The 14,905-nt window shown below is 45.6% G+C and overlaps 1 protein-coding gene across 8 annotated transcripts in view; it reads left to right on the top strand.

The window, feature by feature from the left end:
* The first annotated feature begins 12,834 nt into the window (after positions 1–12,834).
* gramd1bb (GRAM domain containing 1Bb) overlaps positions 12,835–14,905 on the top strand; it is a 49,885-nt gene continuing 47,814 nt past the window's right edge. For all 8 annotated transcript variants that reach the window (XM_035524991.1, XM_035524995.1, XM_035524994.1 and 5 more), the window contains exon 1: positions 12,835–13,247. In XM_035524991.1, the coding sequence (XP_035380884.1) occupies positions 12,835–13,247 (413 nt within the window). The remainder of the gene's footprint in view (positions 13,248–14,905) is intronic.

Genomic DNA, 14,905 nt, shown 5'->3' with positions numbered 1-14,905 from the left:
TGGGTGTCATCCGGCAAACATGGGAAATGACAGCATCGTTTTGCCCAGGTCAAAGGTCACCTGGTACCACCGTTGCATGTTGTCATGGAAACGTGACGGGCAACCAGAGAGCACGCCTGCTGAGCATGAGAGGGGGACAGGATAAATGAACTCCGTTTAAGAATATATGAACTCTACATGAACACTAAATGCCAACAGTCACTAAGCCCATGAAACAGTACCCATGAAACTTCTACTGGAGTCATTCGGTGATCATAATGAACAGGTGGTCTTGAACACGCCCGGACATATAAGATAACTGGATTTGTTAAGGATGTTGTACCGTGGCTACCTGATCACAGATGTTCATGGATGTCATGAATTCTAATGCGCGTTACAGGCTGCAGGAAGATCTGCAGACCTCGTGAATCGTGTGAATGTGTGACTCATCAGAATGCCTACAGAGGTCAGGGTACGCTGGACAGAAACATCCGTTCATTCTCAGCATAAATATAACGAGGACACACTCCTGCACAGAACAGGTTTCCAGGCTTGTGTTTAGGCCAAAGTCAAAATTGTGATTTCTTACTGGTGTACATCAGTATTCTAAGACCTCTGCTTTTGGATTGTGTTATTACATAAACACTTGTAAGAGAAGAATTGTGTTTTTCCATGTAAGCAGGTGTCTTGGAAGCAAATAATTCCATACACAAGCTCCTAAGGCCAGGGGCTTCAGGGAAAATACAATTCATGCTTCCATATTCTGTGCTGAAAAACCAAGAAGTCTTTTTGATGCCTGGTGTGCAATAAACTTCCTGATCTAGCAATACGCTTGCTTATGGGACGAGACCATGAAGACAGTTACGAACTAATAAAAAATATGAAATCAATTCTAAAAGATACTGGATGGCAAATCAAGGGATTTAAGAGCAGTGTCACGTGATCTGTCATTCTGTGTGAGCATGAGGATTCTGATAATATGGAGATTTACGGCAAAACGATTGTCCTCGTAAACATTCTATCCAGACTAGTCACAAGGTTCTGCTTTCATTTGCCCTCAAATGGTTCCAGGCAGACAGAATGTCATGCACACCCTCTAAGCAACTTGGCCGGACGTTTGTATTGGGATATTGTTGTATTGTCTGGGCGGTAGGGCGGGGGCTCGGGCCTGGCGCTGTGGTGTGTCTGAGCGTTGCCCTGTAGTGAGAGTGAGCGTATTCATGGGCCTGCCGGAGCCCGGCGGGGAACTTCCTCCACCTCAGACACAATGGTGACCTGGAGAGATGGAGGAGATGAAAAGGTGGCGCAGCAGACGTGTGCGTCCCGCAAAAACAGTTGACGGAGAGGAGTTTGAAGCATCATGACCCTGCTTCACACTCGAAGTACCGGCGCTCTCTCTCTCTCTCTCTCTCTCTCTCCACCTCTCTCATCCCTCTCCTCTCTGTCTCTCCCTTCCCTGTCTCCTCTCCATCTCTCTCTCTCTCTTTCTCCTTCTCTCTCTCTCACTCTCCACCTCTCCACCTTTGGGCAGTCCTGAAACAAACCTCCATACCGTTACACCAAAAACCGCGCGTCCTGACGGGAGTTCATTTAACGCTTGCTCGTTGTATTGGGGTAGATGACTTGTAAGGGAAAGTGAGTCACCCTTTCCTGTGCATATTAGACAAAGGAAACCACTGTCACTGAAGGACTAAACATCACAGCCGGAACTGGGACGATCACCGGGGATGCAGCTTGTCGGCTTCCTCCCCGGCGCACTACACTCCACACTAAAGCACTGCAGTGCTACTCGTGTGACCCACACCCTTCACACTACCAGCACTCTGGCGGGGGGTTGGACATAAAAAAGTATGTCCACGGTCAATTGCACCAGCACCCATGCGTGCTCTGTGCCAGCATCGTTTGGACGTTGCAGTTGAGTTGGCCCCGGGCTGCTCCACTTTGCATCTCCCACGGGGGCGTGACGTGTTCTAATTATGGTGATCAAAGAGCTTCCACACCACCGTGCGTGCAAGTCTGATTGAGCACACGCTACATGTACGCCTGAGTGTCGTGAGCACTCGGGAGTCATGCAATTCTCACCCTTCTCACGTGCAATTCTCGCGGTTCTTCGGAACTGTGTAGCCTGAGCCGACGTGCTGCGTTCGTCCGTCAGCGACGTTCTGTACTGACGGAGAACAGGTTGTGCTTTTGTAATCAGCAGGTAATGAGTCATTTCAAGTGCTGCTTTGGAGGCCTGCATGATGAGAAAAGTGATATACTTCATGATATACTCATGTACTGCATGAGCAATGTACTTAATAGGCTTTTTTAAGTTTTTCTTTTTTTAACTGGTTTATTTTTGAGTGGGTTTTTTTTTTAGCCTTTTTTAAGCATTTTTAAGGGCTTTTTAAAGCTTGCACCCGGCTGTGGAATGACCAGGTTGGAAGGATTCCCTATCCTGGCTTCTCCCCTTTCATATAAAAGTTTAATTTAGACTGGTGGGAAGTGTCGGTCGGATTTACTGTGTGATTCTCATCCGGCCGTTGGCACTCGCTGTGGGTTGCTCGGCTGTGACATGGACTTGGCAGTGCTTTGCTTGTGTTTGGAAAGTCGCAGACAGAATAACTGGACCTGTTTGCTTCATCCTAGCCAGTGCGTACACTTCCCTGAGCAGTACAGAAGCCTCATCAGGACACACAACAAAAAATACATGACAATACAGCACAGCCCCAGCACAGCTTTCACTGTGGATTCTGGCCTAGGGTGTCAGGACTTAACCAGAGGAACTCCTGGGTCAGGACTTAACCCCATTTCTTTCATGGTTTCATGGTTTCATCTGTGACTCAATTCTGACTCATGCATTTCTGACTCACACTGGCAACCCCCTCTGCTGGGATCTTTGAGACCTGTGTCATGTTCGTGATCAAAGGATAAAGTTCGGATCCCCGATCTTGCTTTTTATGTCATTCCACTTCTATAAAACCTTTGTTCTAACTTTGGTTTTCCAAGTCTCTTCACGCTGTGATCCCAACACCTAGTTGCTGATGTTATTATCTGTATTTCCATTCTGGTGGCTTTTTATTGATGGTTTGTGTGACGAAGGCTGAGGGCAGCGTGATTGAGACCATCACTGCCTGAAGGAGCAGGTGGTGTGACAGAGACTCACTCCGGAAGGTAACTAGGCTGCTCTTGATGTTTGGTTCAGTGGTCAGGGCAGATGCTTACTACCTATAGGACCTGGGTTTGAGATCTGGGTATGCTTGCTGCCCTCAGCATTCACTGCAGTTTGTTATAGAAACAGGAAATGGACCTATTAAATAGAATTCCCATATTTGTGACTGGAAACACATATTATAATCCTCACATATGCAAAACAGCCCCTCTCTGTAAAGGTTTCTCCACCATATGCTGAAAGAATATGTGTCTGCTGTCATATGCAGAGTATCTGCAGACAGTGATGCCTCTTCGTGCCTTGAGCTACAGGCCAGTGCCTTCAGCTACGGAGATGTGACCCTTATATGAAACTACAGTATTATTGCCCAGTATTCTTAACTACTACCTGTGTTTTCTGTAGTGAAAGTGCTTTTTACAGGCTTGACACATTTGCCTAAATGAATCTGATGGAAACCTATCCTATTCAGAACAATATTTCAGTGAGAATATAATTTGTCACTGAATTTGATATTAGAGCACACTATAAGAGTAGAGCAGATGGACAGAAAGAGAGAGTGAGAGAGGCAGAAAGAGAAACATGTAAACAGAGAGACAGAGTGACACACAGACAGAGAGGAAGTGGAGTGAGAGAAAAACAGAAAGAGGAAGACAAATAGAGAGATAGAAATGAGGTGAGGCAGAGACAGGAAGACAGAGAGAGAAGCAGAGTGAGATGTGAGAAACAGATAGAGAGAGAGAGAGAGAGATGCAGAGTACGACAGCAGTGGAGTGGAGTGGTGATCATACATCCATGATCACCACAAACCTCTCCTGTCACCTGCTCCTGACACTTCCCGACACCTGTTCAGGTACACGGAGCCCCTCCCCCAACAGATGAACGCCTGCAGTCCCATAACAGCGTGCAGGAAAGATGAGAAGGATTAAAACAGCAGACGGAGATGAGCACCGTAGAGATTCAGACGGGAGATTCAGACTGGGGTCCTGCTGGGAGACGCTCTTACTGCAGAATGGAGCTGCTCTGTTTTGCACCTACATGTGATGAGCCAGTAGTTTTGCACAGTATTCCGTTTAAGTCTAACAATGTCTACGTTATACCTGGGTCTTTATCCAGTCAGTCAGAGGGGAGAAAAATCGGAGCATAGGATGCGCGCAGGTCCGTGTCTCTGATATTGGAACGCTTGATGGCGGTTCAAATAACTGTTCAAACACTGGCTGATGTTTGCTGAGTAAACACTGCTATCTGAACCAGAGGCCAGAGGTGCAGTTGTTTGCACCCCTCTCCCTAGTGCAGCCTCCGATCTGGATTGATCTGTTTACACTGCTGACCACCTGTTTCCTTGAGGCCCTCGTTTGCTTGGGGATTTGACATTAAGGCATTTATCTGCATCTTCCCTAACAGTGTGACTGCTCAGAATGTGTGTGTGTGTGTTTGGACAGCCCTACTCTTTGTTTATTTTTACTATTTTCTACATAAAAAACAGGGACGGTATCAATTAAATAACACGTGATTATGTTGTGATAAACAGATATTGACTAGTTCAGATTCTTTGAAGTAACTGTCCTTTACTTTGATGACATCACACACACTTGGTGTTCTCTTAACCAGCTTCATGATGCGTTTCCATCAGTCTTGAAGACATTCTCACATATGCAGAGCACTTCTAGAGTGAGGAGCTTCTGAAAGAAAACTATTTGCTGCTGGTTCATCTAAAATTGTGTGTGTGTGTGCATGTGTTGAAAATGAATGCATATATAGGCTAACATCTTTCCCAAATTAAATTTGTCTTTGAATCAAAAACATACATTCAGTCAGCTGTGTGTCCTCTGATAATATCAGAGAGAGAGAGAGAGAGAGAGAGAGAGAGAGAGAGAGAGGGGACATTCCATGGGGTTCTAAAGTTCTAAGAATGTTCTTTTTCTAGATGAGTTCTTTGTTCTAGATGAGTTATTTTTCCTAATTTCATTGCTGCTACAGCAACGACGCAAAGCAAACAATGCAGTGTCGATTAGTAATAAAATGTCTTGCTGCTGGAAACGACAAATCCTTCATTCTGATCGTCCGAAGGTGTTCAACAAACTGATCAGCAAGTCTTCTCCTGGTTTCTCCACTGTAAAGCTGATTACAATTCATACATGTAATACAGTAGTCAACTCCCACAGTGATGCACGAGGAGGACTGGGTGGAGGATCCTTAAAAAACGATGCAGTCTCTGTATCATCTAGGAGGATAATATTGTATAATAAGTATCATTTTGTCCACTCTTTGTAGGATGATAAGTGAGAACCAAGGCAATTTTTGTTGTCTGAACAAACAGGTCAGTGCATCCATTCTTTGACCGGGAAAAACATGAGCCAAAGCATTATCTATAACTTAATCAGGAAATCCAGATTTATGAAAGTATTCCCACAGTTCCATACTTTTCTGGAGGAAGTCTTCATTCTTACTGCTTAAGTATGTGAGTAAAGGATGGGGTTTTGCCAGCCTTGGAATGAGAAGAGCTGTACTATAAGTAAGAATGTGAGTCCCTAGGTTTATAATAGAAGGTGGTATTTAAACCAGAACTGTCAGACTTTACTTAACTGAAACATGCAAAATGGTAAACCTCATGATGGAATTCTGCTGTATTCCATGTATATTCCAGAGCTGGGAATGTAGAGAAGGAAAAAGTGAAGTGCAGGTGGAGCGCTTCAATTACATGTTCATGTATCAGTAATGTCATCAGTGTACCTGAGAAATTCTAAGAGTACAGGTCCAGTGTGTAGTTCAAAAAATGGTTCTCAAAATGCTAGCAGCACAAATGCTAACGGCGCTAGTGCTAACAGCGCCAATGCTAACGGTGCTGGTGCAAGTGGCACTATCGGCGCAGCCGGTGGCACATGCGCGGGGCCCACCATAGAGCAGCGCCCTCTCATCATCACGGAGAGTGACGTGAGGAGAGTGTTTAAAAGGGTGAATACCAGGAAGGCGATGGGACCAGACGGTATCTGCGGGAGGGTCCTCAAAGCCTGCGCAGATCAGCTAGCCCCAGTATTCACCGACATCTTCAATCTCTCCCTGATGCTCGGTATCGTCCCTTCCAGCGTCAAGCGGTCCACCATCGTCCCCGTCCCGAAGAAACCTCGACCCTCCGACCTCAATGACTACCGCCCTGTCGCCCTCACATCAGTCGTGATGAAGTGCTTTGAAAAGCTAGTTAGAGACTTCATCACATCTTCACTGCCAGCCTCCATGGACCCACTGCAGTTTGCATACCGCCACAACCGCTCCACTGACGATGCGATTGCACATCTGCTCCACACTACACTGACTCACCTGGACGAAGGGAGGGGAAATTATGTTAAAATGCTATTTGTCGACTACAGTTCAGCATTTAACACTATCATTCCCTCCCTACTCACTACTAAGTTGGGAGATCTAGGACTGCATACATCCCTGTGCGACTGGATCTCCAACTTCCTAACAGACAGACCACAATCAGTACGGGTGGGCAACTGCGCCTCATCCACCCTCACCCTCAGCACTGGAGCTCCTCAGGGTTGTGTCCTAAGCCCCCTGCTCTACTCACTGTACATCTACGACTGCACAGCCACTTCCAGCTCTAACACCATTGTCAAGTTTGCTGATGACACCGTTGTCGTGGGTCTGATCTCGGACAACGACGAGAGGGCCTACCTGGAGGAGATTAAACACCTGGAAAACTGGTGCCAGGAAAATAATCTCCTCCTAAACGTCAGTAAGACAAAGGAGCTGATCGTGGATTGCAGCAAGAAGCAGGAGCGGCACTACCAACCTGTGAGGATCAGTGGAACCACGGTGGAGAGAGTAGATAGCTTCAGGTACCTTGGTGTTCACATCTCGCAGGACCTGTCCTGGTCCCGCCATACCAGCTCCCTGGCAAAGAAGGCTCGTCAGCGTCTTTACCACCTCAGACGCCTAAGGGACTTCAGACTGCCCTCCAAGGTACTGCGGAACTTCTACACCTGCACTATCGAGAGCATCCTCACGGGGAACATCACAGTCTGGTTTGGAAATAGCACCAAGCAGGACAGACAAGCACTCCAAAGGGTAGTGCGTTCAGCAGAGCGCATCACTCACTCGGAACTTCCTGACCTGCAGACCACCTACTACAAGCGGTGCCAAACCAAGGCCAGGAAAATTGTGAAGGACCCCACCCATCCCAACAATAGACTGTTCTCTCTGTTGAGGTCAGGGAGGCGCTTCCGCTCCCTGAAGGCCAAGACAGAGAGGCTGAAGAGGAGCTTCTTCCCACAGGCCATTCGGGCCCTGAATCAGGGAAACTGATAAACTGTGGGGACCACCACCACCACCACGTAACATGACTGTTACGTAACATGACTGTATATCTGTATATCTGTACCACCACGTAACATGACTGTATATCTGTACATCTGTATATATAGATTTAGATTTATACTCAATTAACCTGTTACAACAACTGTAGATATGGTACTATACAATGGATCTGTACATTCTGTAGATTGTGTACATATATACTCAACCATATACATTGAACATTGTGTATATATTCATAATATACATATATTGTACATACATTGTTAATATATTTTTGTACATACATAGAATATATATTTATCTGTATATATATATTTTTTTCTCTATGCACCCCTGGTTCTCTTCCTCAGTTTGGACAGAGCACTCTCCACCATTTCACTGCGTGTTGTACTGTGTATGACTATGTATGTGACAAATAAACCAAACTTGAAACTTGAAACTTGAAAAAACCAACAAAGACATCAGCAAAGGATGGTCCCATTTTAGTACCCATACTGCCTCCTCTAAGTTGTACTATAAGTAGTATTTGGAGTCCAAGGTGAAGCAGCTTGAGATGAACAGTCTTAAGTGAACATTTGTAAGAGGATTTTTCTCAGGTCTGACAGAAAATGCTTTTAAAACTCTTCATTTGGGAGGACCATGTATAAACGTCTAATGTCCGTTGAGACAGTTGGCAGGTAGCATTTTTTTTTCTTTAGGCATTCGAGGATTTGTGCAACATGTGAAGAGTCTTTGTTCAGTCCTTACCTACATATATTAATCAGTTGAAAAATGTCATCCAGAAACTGGGATATCGTTCCTGTTCGGCAGGAACAAGCAGATACAACAGGACATCCAGGATTATTGTATAGGCTTATTTACAATACGATTTCATGCAGAATCAGGGAGGTGTCCTGCTGAAATGGCATGATTAAAAGTGGATTGGATGGTAGACTGTAACTGGAGTGATGTCAGAGTTGTTCTGTGACGTCCGAGCTCTTCTGTGATGTCAGAGCTGTTCTGTCTATAAAAACTACTATCAGAAAGCTGGTTGACTGCTCTCTTCTTGCAGAGGTCCTTTCTCCACACGGCAACAGTTCTACTCTTATCGGCGGTCCTAATAACATCACCCCCTTTGTTTATATTTTTAAGTGCAGAGGGTGCTTCCTTTAAGAGATTAAGTTTTTTAGCAGATTTGTTAAAATTTATGTTACTAATCTCACTTTCGCAATCTCTCTAATTCCCCTGTAGGAGGTGACCAGGAAGACGTGGCTGAATTATATTAAGAAAGGTCAGGGTTTCCACCAGTGTCATGATGTGTGTGTGTGTGTGTGTGTGTGTGTGTGTGTGTGTGTGTATAGAGTAGTCCAGCCATTTTTATTAAAATGACCATGCAGTCCTAAAAAATCTTTAGTGTAAGTATGAGGCTTATTCATTAATGATTGGCCTTGTGTGTGTATATGTTTTAGACCTTTTGATAGTACAGATTGTTCTGGAGACGTTAGTTCCAAATCACTGGGAATAGCGGCAACATTCTTGCTGTTAGGCAGAAGGAGCGATTGCTCAGTCAGGTAGGACATCCAGACTGTTTGTTTGTTTTTCTGTTTGTTTTTTTTATTTTATTAATTGATTCATGTGATTATTAATATCTAATTCGTAATTTGTGGTTCTGGACACAGAAGCTAAACTCACTTGTCACTAAACGGGGGTTTGTGTAATTGTGATTTTTTTTTTCTACTTCAAGGAAACAAAGCATTTCTGTTTTGTAGGGATGGACATTGATTTGTTTTGTGTTACCTGAACATTTTGCTGTTACAAATTGTGATTCTGAAAGCTGACCTGTGGTGAAAATACATAACTTAACGAGGATATTTATTTATAAACCAATACTCATTGTCACCTCTAACCCTAACCCTGAGCATCGTCAAAATAAACGAAACAGCCTGTTATTACTTGTTATTTAGGTTTGTCTTTATTCATTTCCTGTTGCTCAGTTTTAATTTCTTTTGAAATAAATAAACCAATAAATAAATAAAAAGTGTTTTGAAGTTTTGTATGTCAAAGCAGAAAAAGAAGGTTGCTCATATCCTGTTGTACAATGAGGCAGAACAGTAGCAGTGACAGGAGCTTGTGTAGAGCGTGCTGGGTTTCCTTTAACAACAGTGTGAATACAAATCATGGGCCTGCTCAGATGAGCATAGCAGAGGTGTGAGGTTGAGGAGGGTGTGTGTGTGTGTGTGTGTGTGTGTGTGTGTGTGTATATGCGCATGATCTTATCTGTGCTGTGTGTTTTTATGTATAAATGTGTATGTATGAATTTGTGAGTGCATGAGAATGATCTTATCTTTTGCTGTATGGCTTTTGTGTGTGAGCGAGTTGGGGGGTGTGACTTGTGACTTACATATACATTGCCTCCAAGTAGTATTCAACCCCCTGCTGGTTTTGCAAATTCAACAAGTTGCAAATAATTTAGAGCCTTCAAACTTTGAACAAGAGTAGCATTTATTAACAGATGCCTAAATGTTACAAACAAAAAGTACAAGTTGCTCATTTAAGTTATAATACATTCTAAACATAGAAATTAGGGTCAATTATTATTCCACCCCTAGGTTTAATATTTTGTGGAATAACCCTTGTTTGCAATTACAGCTATTAATCGTTTTTTTATAAGACCTGATCAGGCCAGCACAGGTCTCTGGGGTAATCTTGGCCCACTCCTCCATGCAGATCTTCTCCAAGTTGTCTAGGTTCTTTGGGCATCTCTTGTGGCCTTTGATCTTGAGCTCCTTCCACAAGTTTTCAATTGGGTTAAGGTCAGGAGACTGACTAGGCCACTGCAACACCTTGATCTTTTCCCTCTTAAACGAGCCCTTGGTTTTCTTGGCCGTGTGCTTGGGGTCATTGTCCTGTTGGAAGATGAAATGACGACCCATCTTAAGATCCATGATGGAGGAGCGGAGGATTTTGGCCAAAATCTCCAGGTAGGCTGTGCTGTCCATCTTCCCGTGGATGCGGACCAGATGGCTGGGCCCCTTGGCTGAGAAGCAGCCCCACAGTATGATGTTGCCAGCACCATGCTTGACTGTAGGGATGGTATTCTTGGGGTCGTATGCAGTGCCAAAGGCCCCGGGTGTGGTCGGCACCAAAGACCTCGAGCTTGGTCTCATCAGACCAGAGAACCTTGAACCAGTCTGCCTCAGAGTCCACCAAGTGATCATGAGCAAATTTTACACGGGCCTTGACATGACGCTTTGAAAGTAAAGGTACTTTACGGGCTTGCCTGGAACGGCGACCATTGCGGTGGAGTACGTTACTTATGGTATTTATTGAAACCAATGTCCCCACAGCCATGAGATCTTCCCGGAGCTCCCTCCTTGGCTCAGCCTTGACCATTTGGACAAGCCTGGCTTCAGCCTCGGAGGAAACTTTGAAAGGCTGTCCAGGCTGTGGAAGGTTAACAGTAGATCCGTAAGCCTTCCACTTCTGGATAATGCTCCCAACGGTGGAGACAGGTAGGCCCAACTCCTTGGAAAGGGTTTTATACCCTTTGCCAGCCTTATGACCCTCCACAATTTAGTCTCTGATGGCCTTGGAATGCTCCTTAGTCTTTCTCATCTTGACCATGTATGAGTGCTGTTCACTTGTTTGGGGAGGAGCTTTTATAGTCAGAAAAGGCAGGAAAAAAACGAAATTAATCCAAGCATGTGTAACATTGCCCGAGTGCCGCAGGGTGCCCGAGTGCCTCTCGACGTGTGAAACATTTAATGACAGGTAACATAAAAGACCACGGTGGCACTCACACAACATTAACAATAAACATAGACACACTAAACACCAAGGATTAAGACTTTAACATGAACAAAGGCTAGACTAACATTATTACAGGTATTACATTCAGATGCTAACAAACAAACAATACACCAACGGTGAGGCACGCACTGACAGGGGTTTAAATAGACAGACACACTAACACTTAACCTCGTACAGGTGCGTGCCTTCATGGGGGTGTGGCTACAAACATGAGTGAACCCCCCTGCACACAGCAGGCCGTACCACGTGACTCGTGGAGGGGGGAGCGTCCGGGGTTGAATAATAATTGACCCTCTGGTAAACTTTGCAAAATGTTTAAAAAATAATAAACAGAGAAATAGCATTCTTTTTTGCTGCAGTGCATTTCACATGTCCAGGCCCATCTACAGTCCAAATTTCACAATGCTAAGTTAACTCCGAAAGTGTAGACCTGCAAAATCTGCAGGGGGTTGAATACTACTTGGAGGCACTGTGTCTCAGTGTAAACTGTTTTCATACCCCTCCTCCTTATGCATGATTATGACTGTGCCTGGAAAACTCTCTCGCCTTACTCCAACCTGTAGGCAGGGACAGCTGCTACGACCCCGCCGGACATCTGAGAAGAGGATGACAGACTGGAAGAGCCTCAGGAACTGAACCACAGGAACACACATGCACACACAGTATCTCACACCTTACAGAAACAGACACACACACATGCACACAGCATCTCCCACCTTACGGAAACAGACACCTACACACAAAGCATCTCCCACCTTACAGAGACACACACACACAAACACACACACACACACACACGCACACAGCTATCCCCAGCCCCTGAGCCCTGAGATAGGCAGCTACCAGTTCTACAGTTCGAGCAGCAGTCCAAGTGTGTGTGTGTGTGTGTCTGTGTGTGTGTGTGTGTAACTCAGTCACCGTCATTCAGATAGATCTGGAGTACGGTTACACTGGCCGCCGTTCTTATGCATGTTTCATTTACTGTGAGGGGAAACTGAGTTGTGCCTGGTCACCTAATCCAGCCACGCCATTAGCCAAGCACTCACCACGAGCCTCCCTTTCCTCACATGCCCAACAACACGCACACCCCTCCATCGCTGCGTCTGTTCTCGCCTGGGCGTCCGGTCGCCCACCCCATCAGAGGGGCAGGCATATATAAGCAAGCCGGCCAGGAATTTCAGGGATGATTCAAGAGACCACCAAGAGCCTGTGACTCTCCATCAGAGACCAGCTAGGGTTACAACCAAGTGATCTCGCATAGAGGAGAACTTCAACATAGGAAGAACTGCTCTGTTGTGACCTTTCAGGTTTTTGTGGTTTCTGTTCAATAAGATCTGGCTCAGTTAACACCAGCGAGTCATCTGGGTATAATTTACGGTAGACTTGGTCAGCCTGGAACACGCTCGTCACAAAAGGAACAGGTTCACCTGGAGGATTGCCCAAAGTTCACAGCTACCTTCGTTAACCGTCTGGCCAACAGGCCTCTTGCCTCCTGCAGCTCTCCGCTGTCCAACCGGGTGCGGCGGTTTCCATAGTGACCCAGGTCGACGGCATCCTGCGATCAACATCGTTGGTGGGTGCGCAACTTCCGGAGGATGACGGACACCCTGCGGCCACCGTCGCTCCATCTGCACGTCCCGCGGGACGGGGGCAGGGCTTCTGGAGGGCTTGGGGGCAGGCCCGGGACCGGGGCCGCTCGGGACTGCTTGGCCTGGTCCAGCTCCTCCACGCCGACCATGAGACGACGGCGCTTCAAGATGCGCCGCACGAAGAAGGCCCCGGGCGAGCGGGAGCGGCCGGAAAACGGGCTGCTGGGGAGGCGCCCCGGCCTCCGCTCAGCCTCCAAGGAGTACCTGCAGCTGCCTTCCATCGAGATCACACCCTCCAGCGACGAGGATGCTCCCTGGTCCAACTGCTCCACGCCCAGCGCCTCGCCCCGACGCAAGCGCTTCCTTCTGCGCAAGTGGCTAAAGGTGCGCGAGAGGAAGGAGCTCGGCAGTGAAAGCAGGTTGGTCCCTAAGGGGTGCCACGGTGGACGTACAAGCTCAGCTCAACCTTGAGCTGTTTTCTAAATTACATAGGTGGTATATTCCTTGTAACTGCGCCATGTCATTTCTGTTTTTAAAAACCCCACACATTACCAGGAGAAAAGAGTTTTCAGGAAGCACTATTCTATGTAAACAAAACTCTATATATTTTTGATAGTTTGCTGTCTAGGAACAATGTTCCACACGTCATACTCAAATCCAGAGCAGGACAAGCTGCTGAGGTGCTTTGGCTAACGCTCTGGTGTCACTGATGTCTGCCTAACTAACCAACCTGCTGTGTGGACAGCACACTCGCCTGCAGAGACAGCCGAAAGAAAGACCACCATCCTAATTACGTCTTTATTCGCTCCTTTAGTGCAACCCACTGTTACTGATATCCTCACCCTTCACAGCAATTACTTCAGGATACTTCACAACAGCATGTACTCTTTGCTGTTTGTCTTTTATTCGTGATTCATTTGTGATTCGTTGGAGGTTGCTAAGGAAGGCGGAAAGGTTTTCTTTAGTTAACATGCTCAAAAAAAGGTCGGAATTACTGTTTCTTTTTTGTTATGTCGTGTCTGTGGACTCTCTTCCTAAGACCGGGTGAGGGTTGGGGCGTACATTCCTCCTCACTCACTTTTCCATACCAGTATGTAGCTGAGTTGTCAGTGTTTATTACTGGATCTGTTTCAAACGTGTTGCTTATGGGAAGGACAGTCTGATGTCTTCCTCAGCCTTCAGGGCTGAATGCTTTTGTACATTTCTTAATGATTATGGACGGGAGAAGTTAAGCTTCAGCAATTTGGGTTTAATTGTGTTTGAGTTATTGAGTTGCGATTAATTACACTCCAATTAGTCTGAACGCAGCAGCAGTGCTGGTCATGGCGTCTTGTTAATGGAAAGGATAGATGGATTCTGAATATAGCCTAAAGTGGGCCACACTGACTTCAGTTGCTGAACTTTTAAATGTAAACTTAGTTCTGCTAAGTCTCAAATATAGCTTGTTTATCCAGATTTGTCCAGTCCACAGAAGTCTTGAGTTCTTGTATTGATGTCTTTGACCGATCTTCTTTGGAGGGTTCAGATGTTATTTTTTGAGTTTCAGTCCCTCAGATGTTGTCAACAGTGTCTCCATTGGCACAGCTGCTCAGGGCCTTGTGTAGACGTTGCCGTATCGCTTCATTTAGCCGGACGGAGTCTAAGTTAAGAGCTGACACCAGAGTCCCGGACATTTACAGACCTTTTTTCTCAAAACATATTTCAGTGATAGATGTTAGAATGTAAAGGCAGTTTAGCTGAAGTGTTAAATCAAGAACTCCAGCTTCAGGTCTTGGCGTTCATTTCAGTTGGAGTCATTTGTCCTAACTCATTCTATTAATTTTCATAAGGAGGACACCCGCTGAAGTCCGAATCCCCTGAAACATGACTTCAGGTCGTGTTTACACTCCAGAAGATGGGTACCTATTGACTAAACTCACTTATTCACCTCCTGCTGGAGACCCGGGCCATGTTTTAACCAATTACACAGTGCAGTCTCAGGGTAGTGGGTTTGTTTTTCTACATTTAACAAGGCTACATTTTAACCTTGTTTAACCTGACATTAATCTTGTTACAGCGATGATAAATATTTAACCTG

Source organism: Electrophorus electricus, chromosome 4, assembly GCF_013358815.1.
Source record: "Electrophorus electricus isolate fEleEle1 chromosome 4, fEleEle1.pri, whole genome shotgun sequence".
Lineage (NCBI taxonomy): Eukaryota > Metazoa > Chordata > Actinopteri > Gymnotiformes > Gymnotidae > Electrophorus > Electrophorus electricus.
The sequence above is the reverse complement of the archived record's forward strand: the minus strand, read 5'-3'. Positions and strand labels throughout refer to the sequence as shown.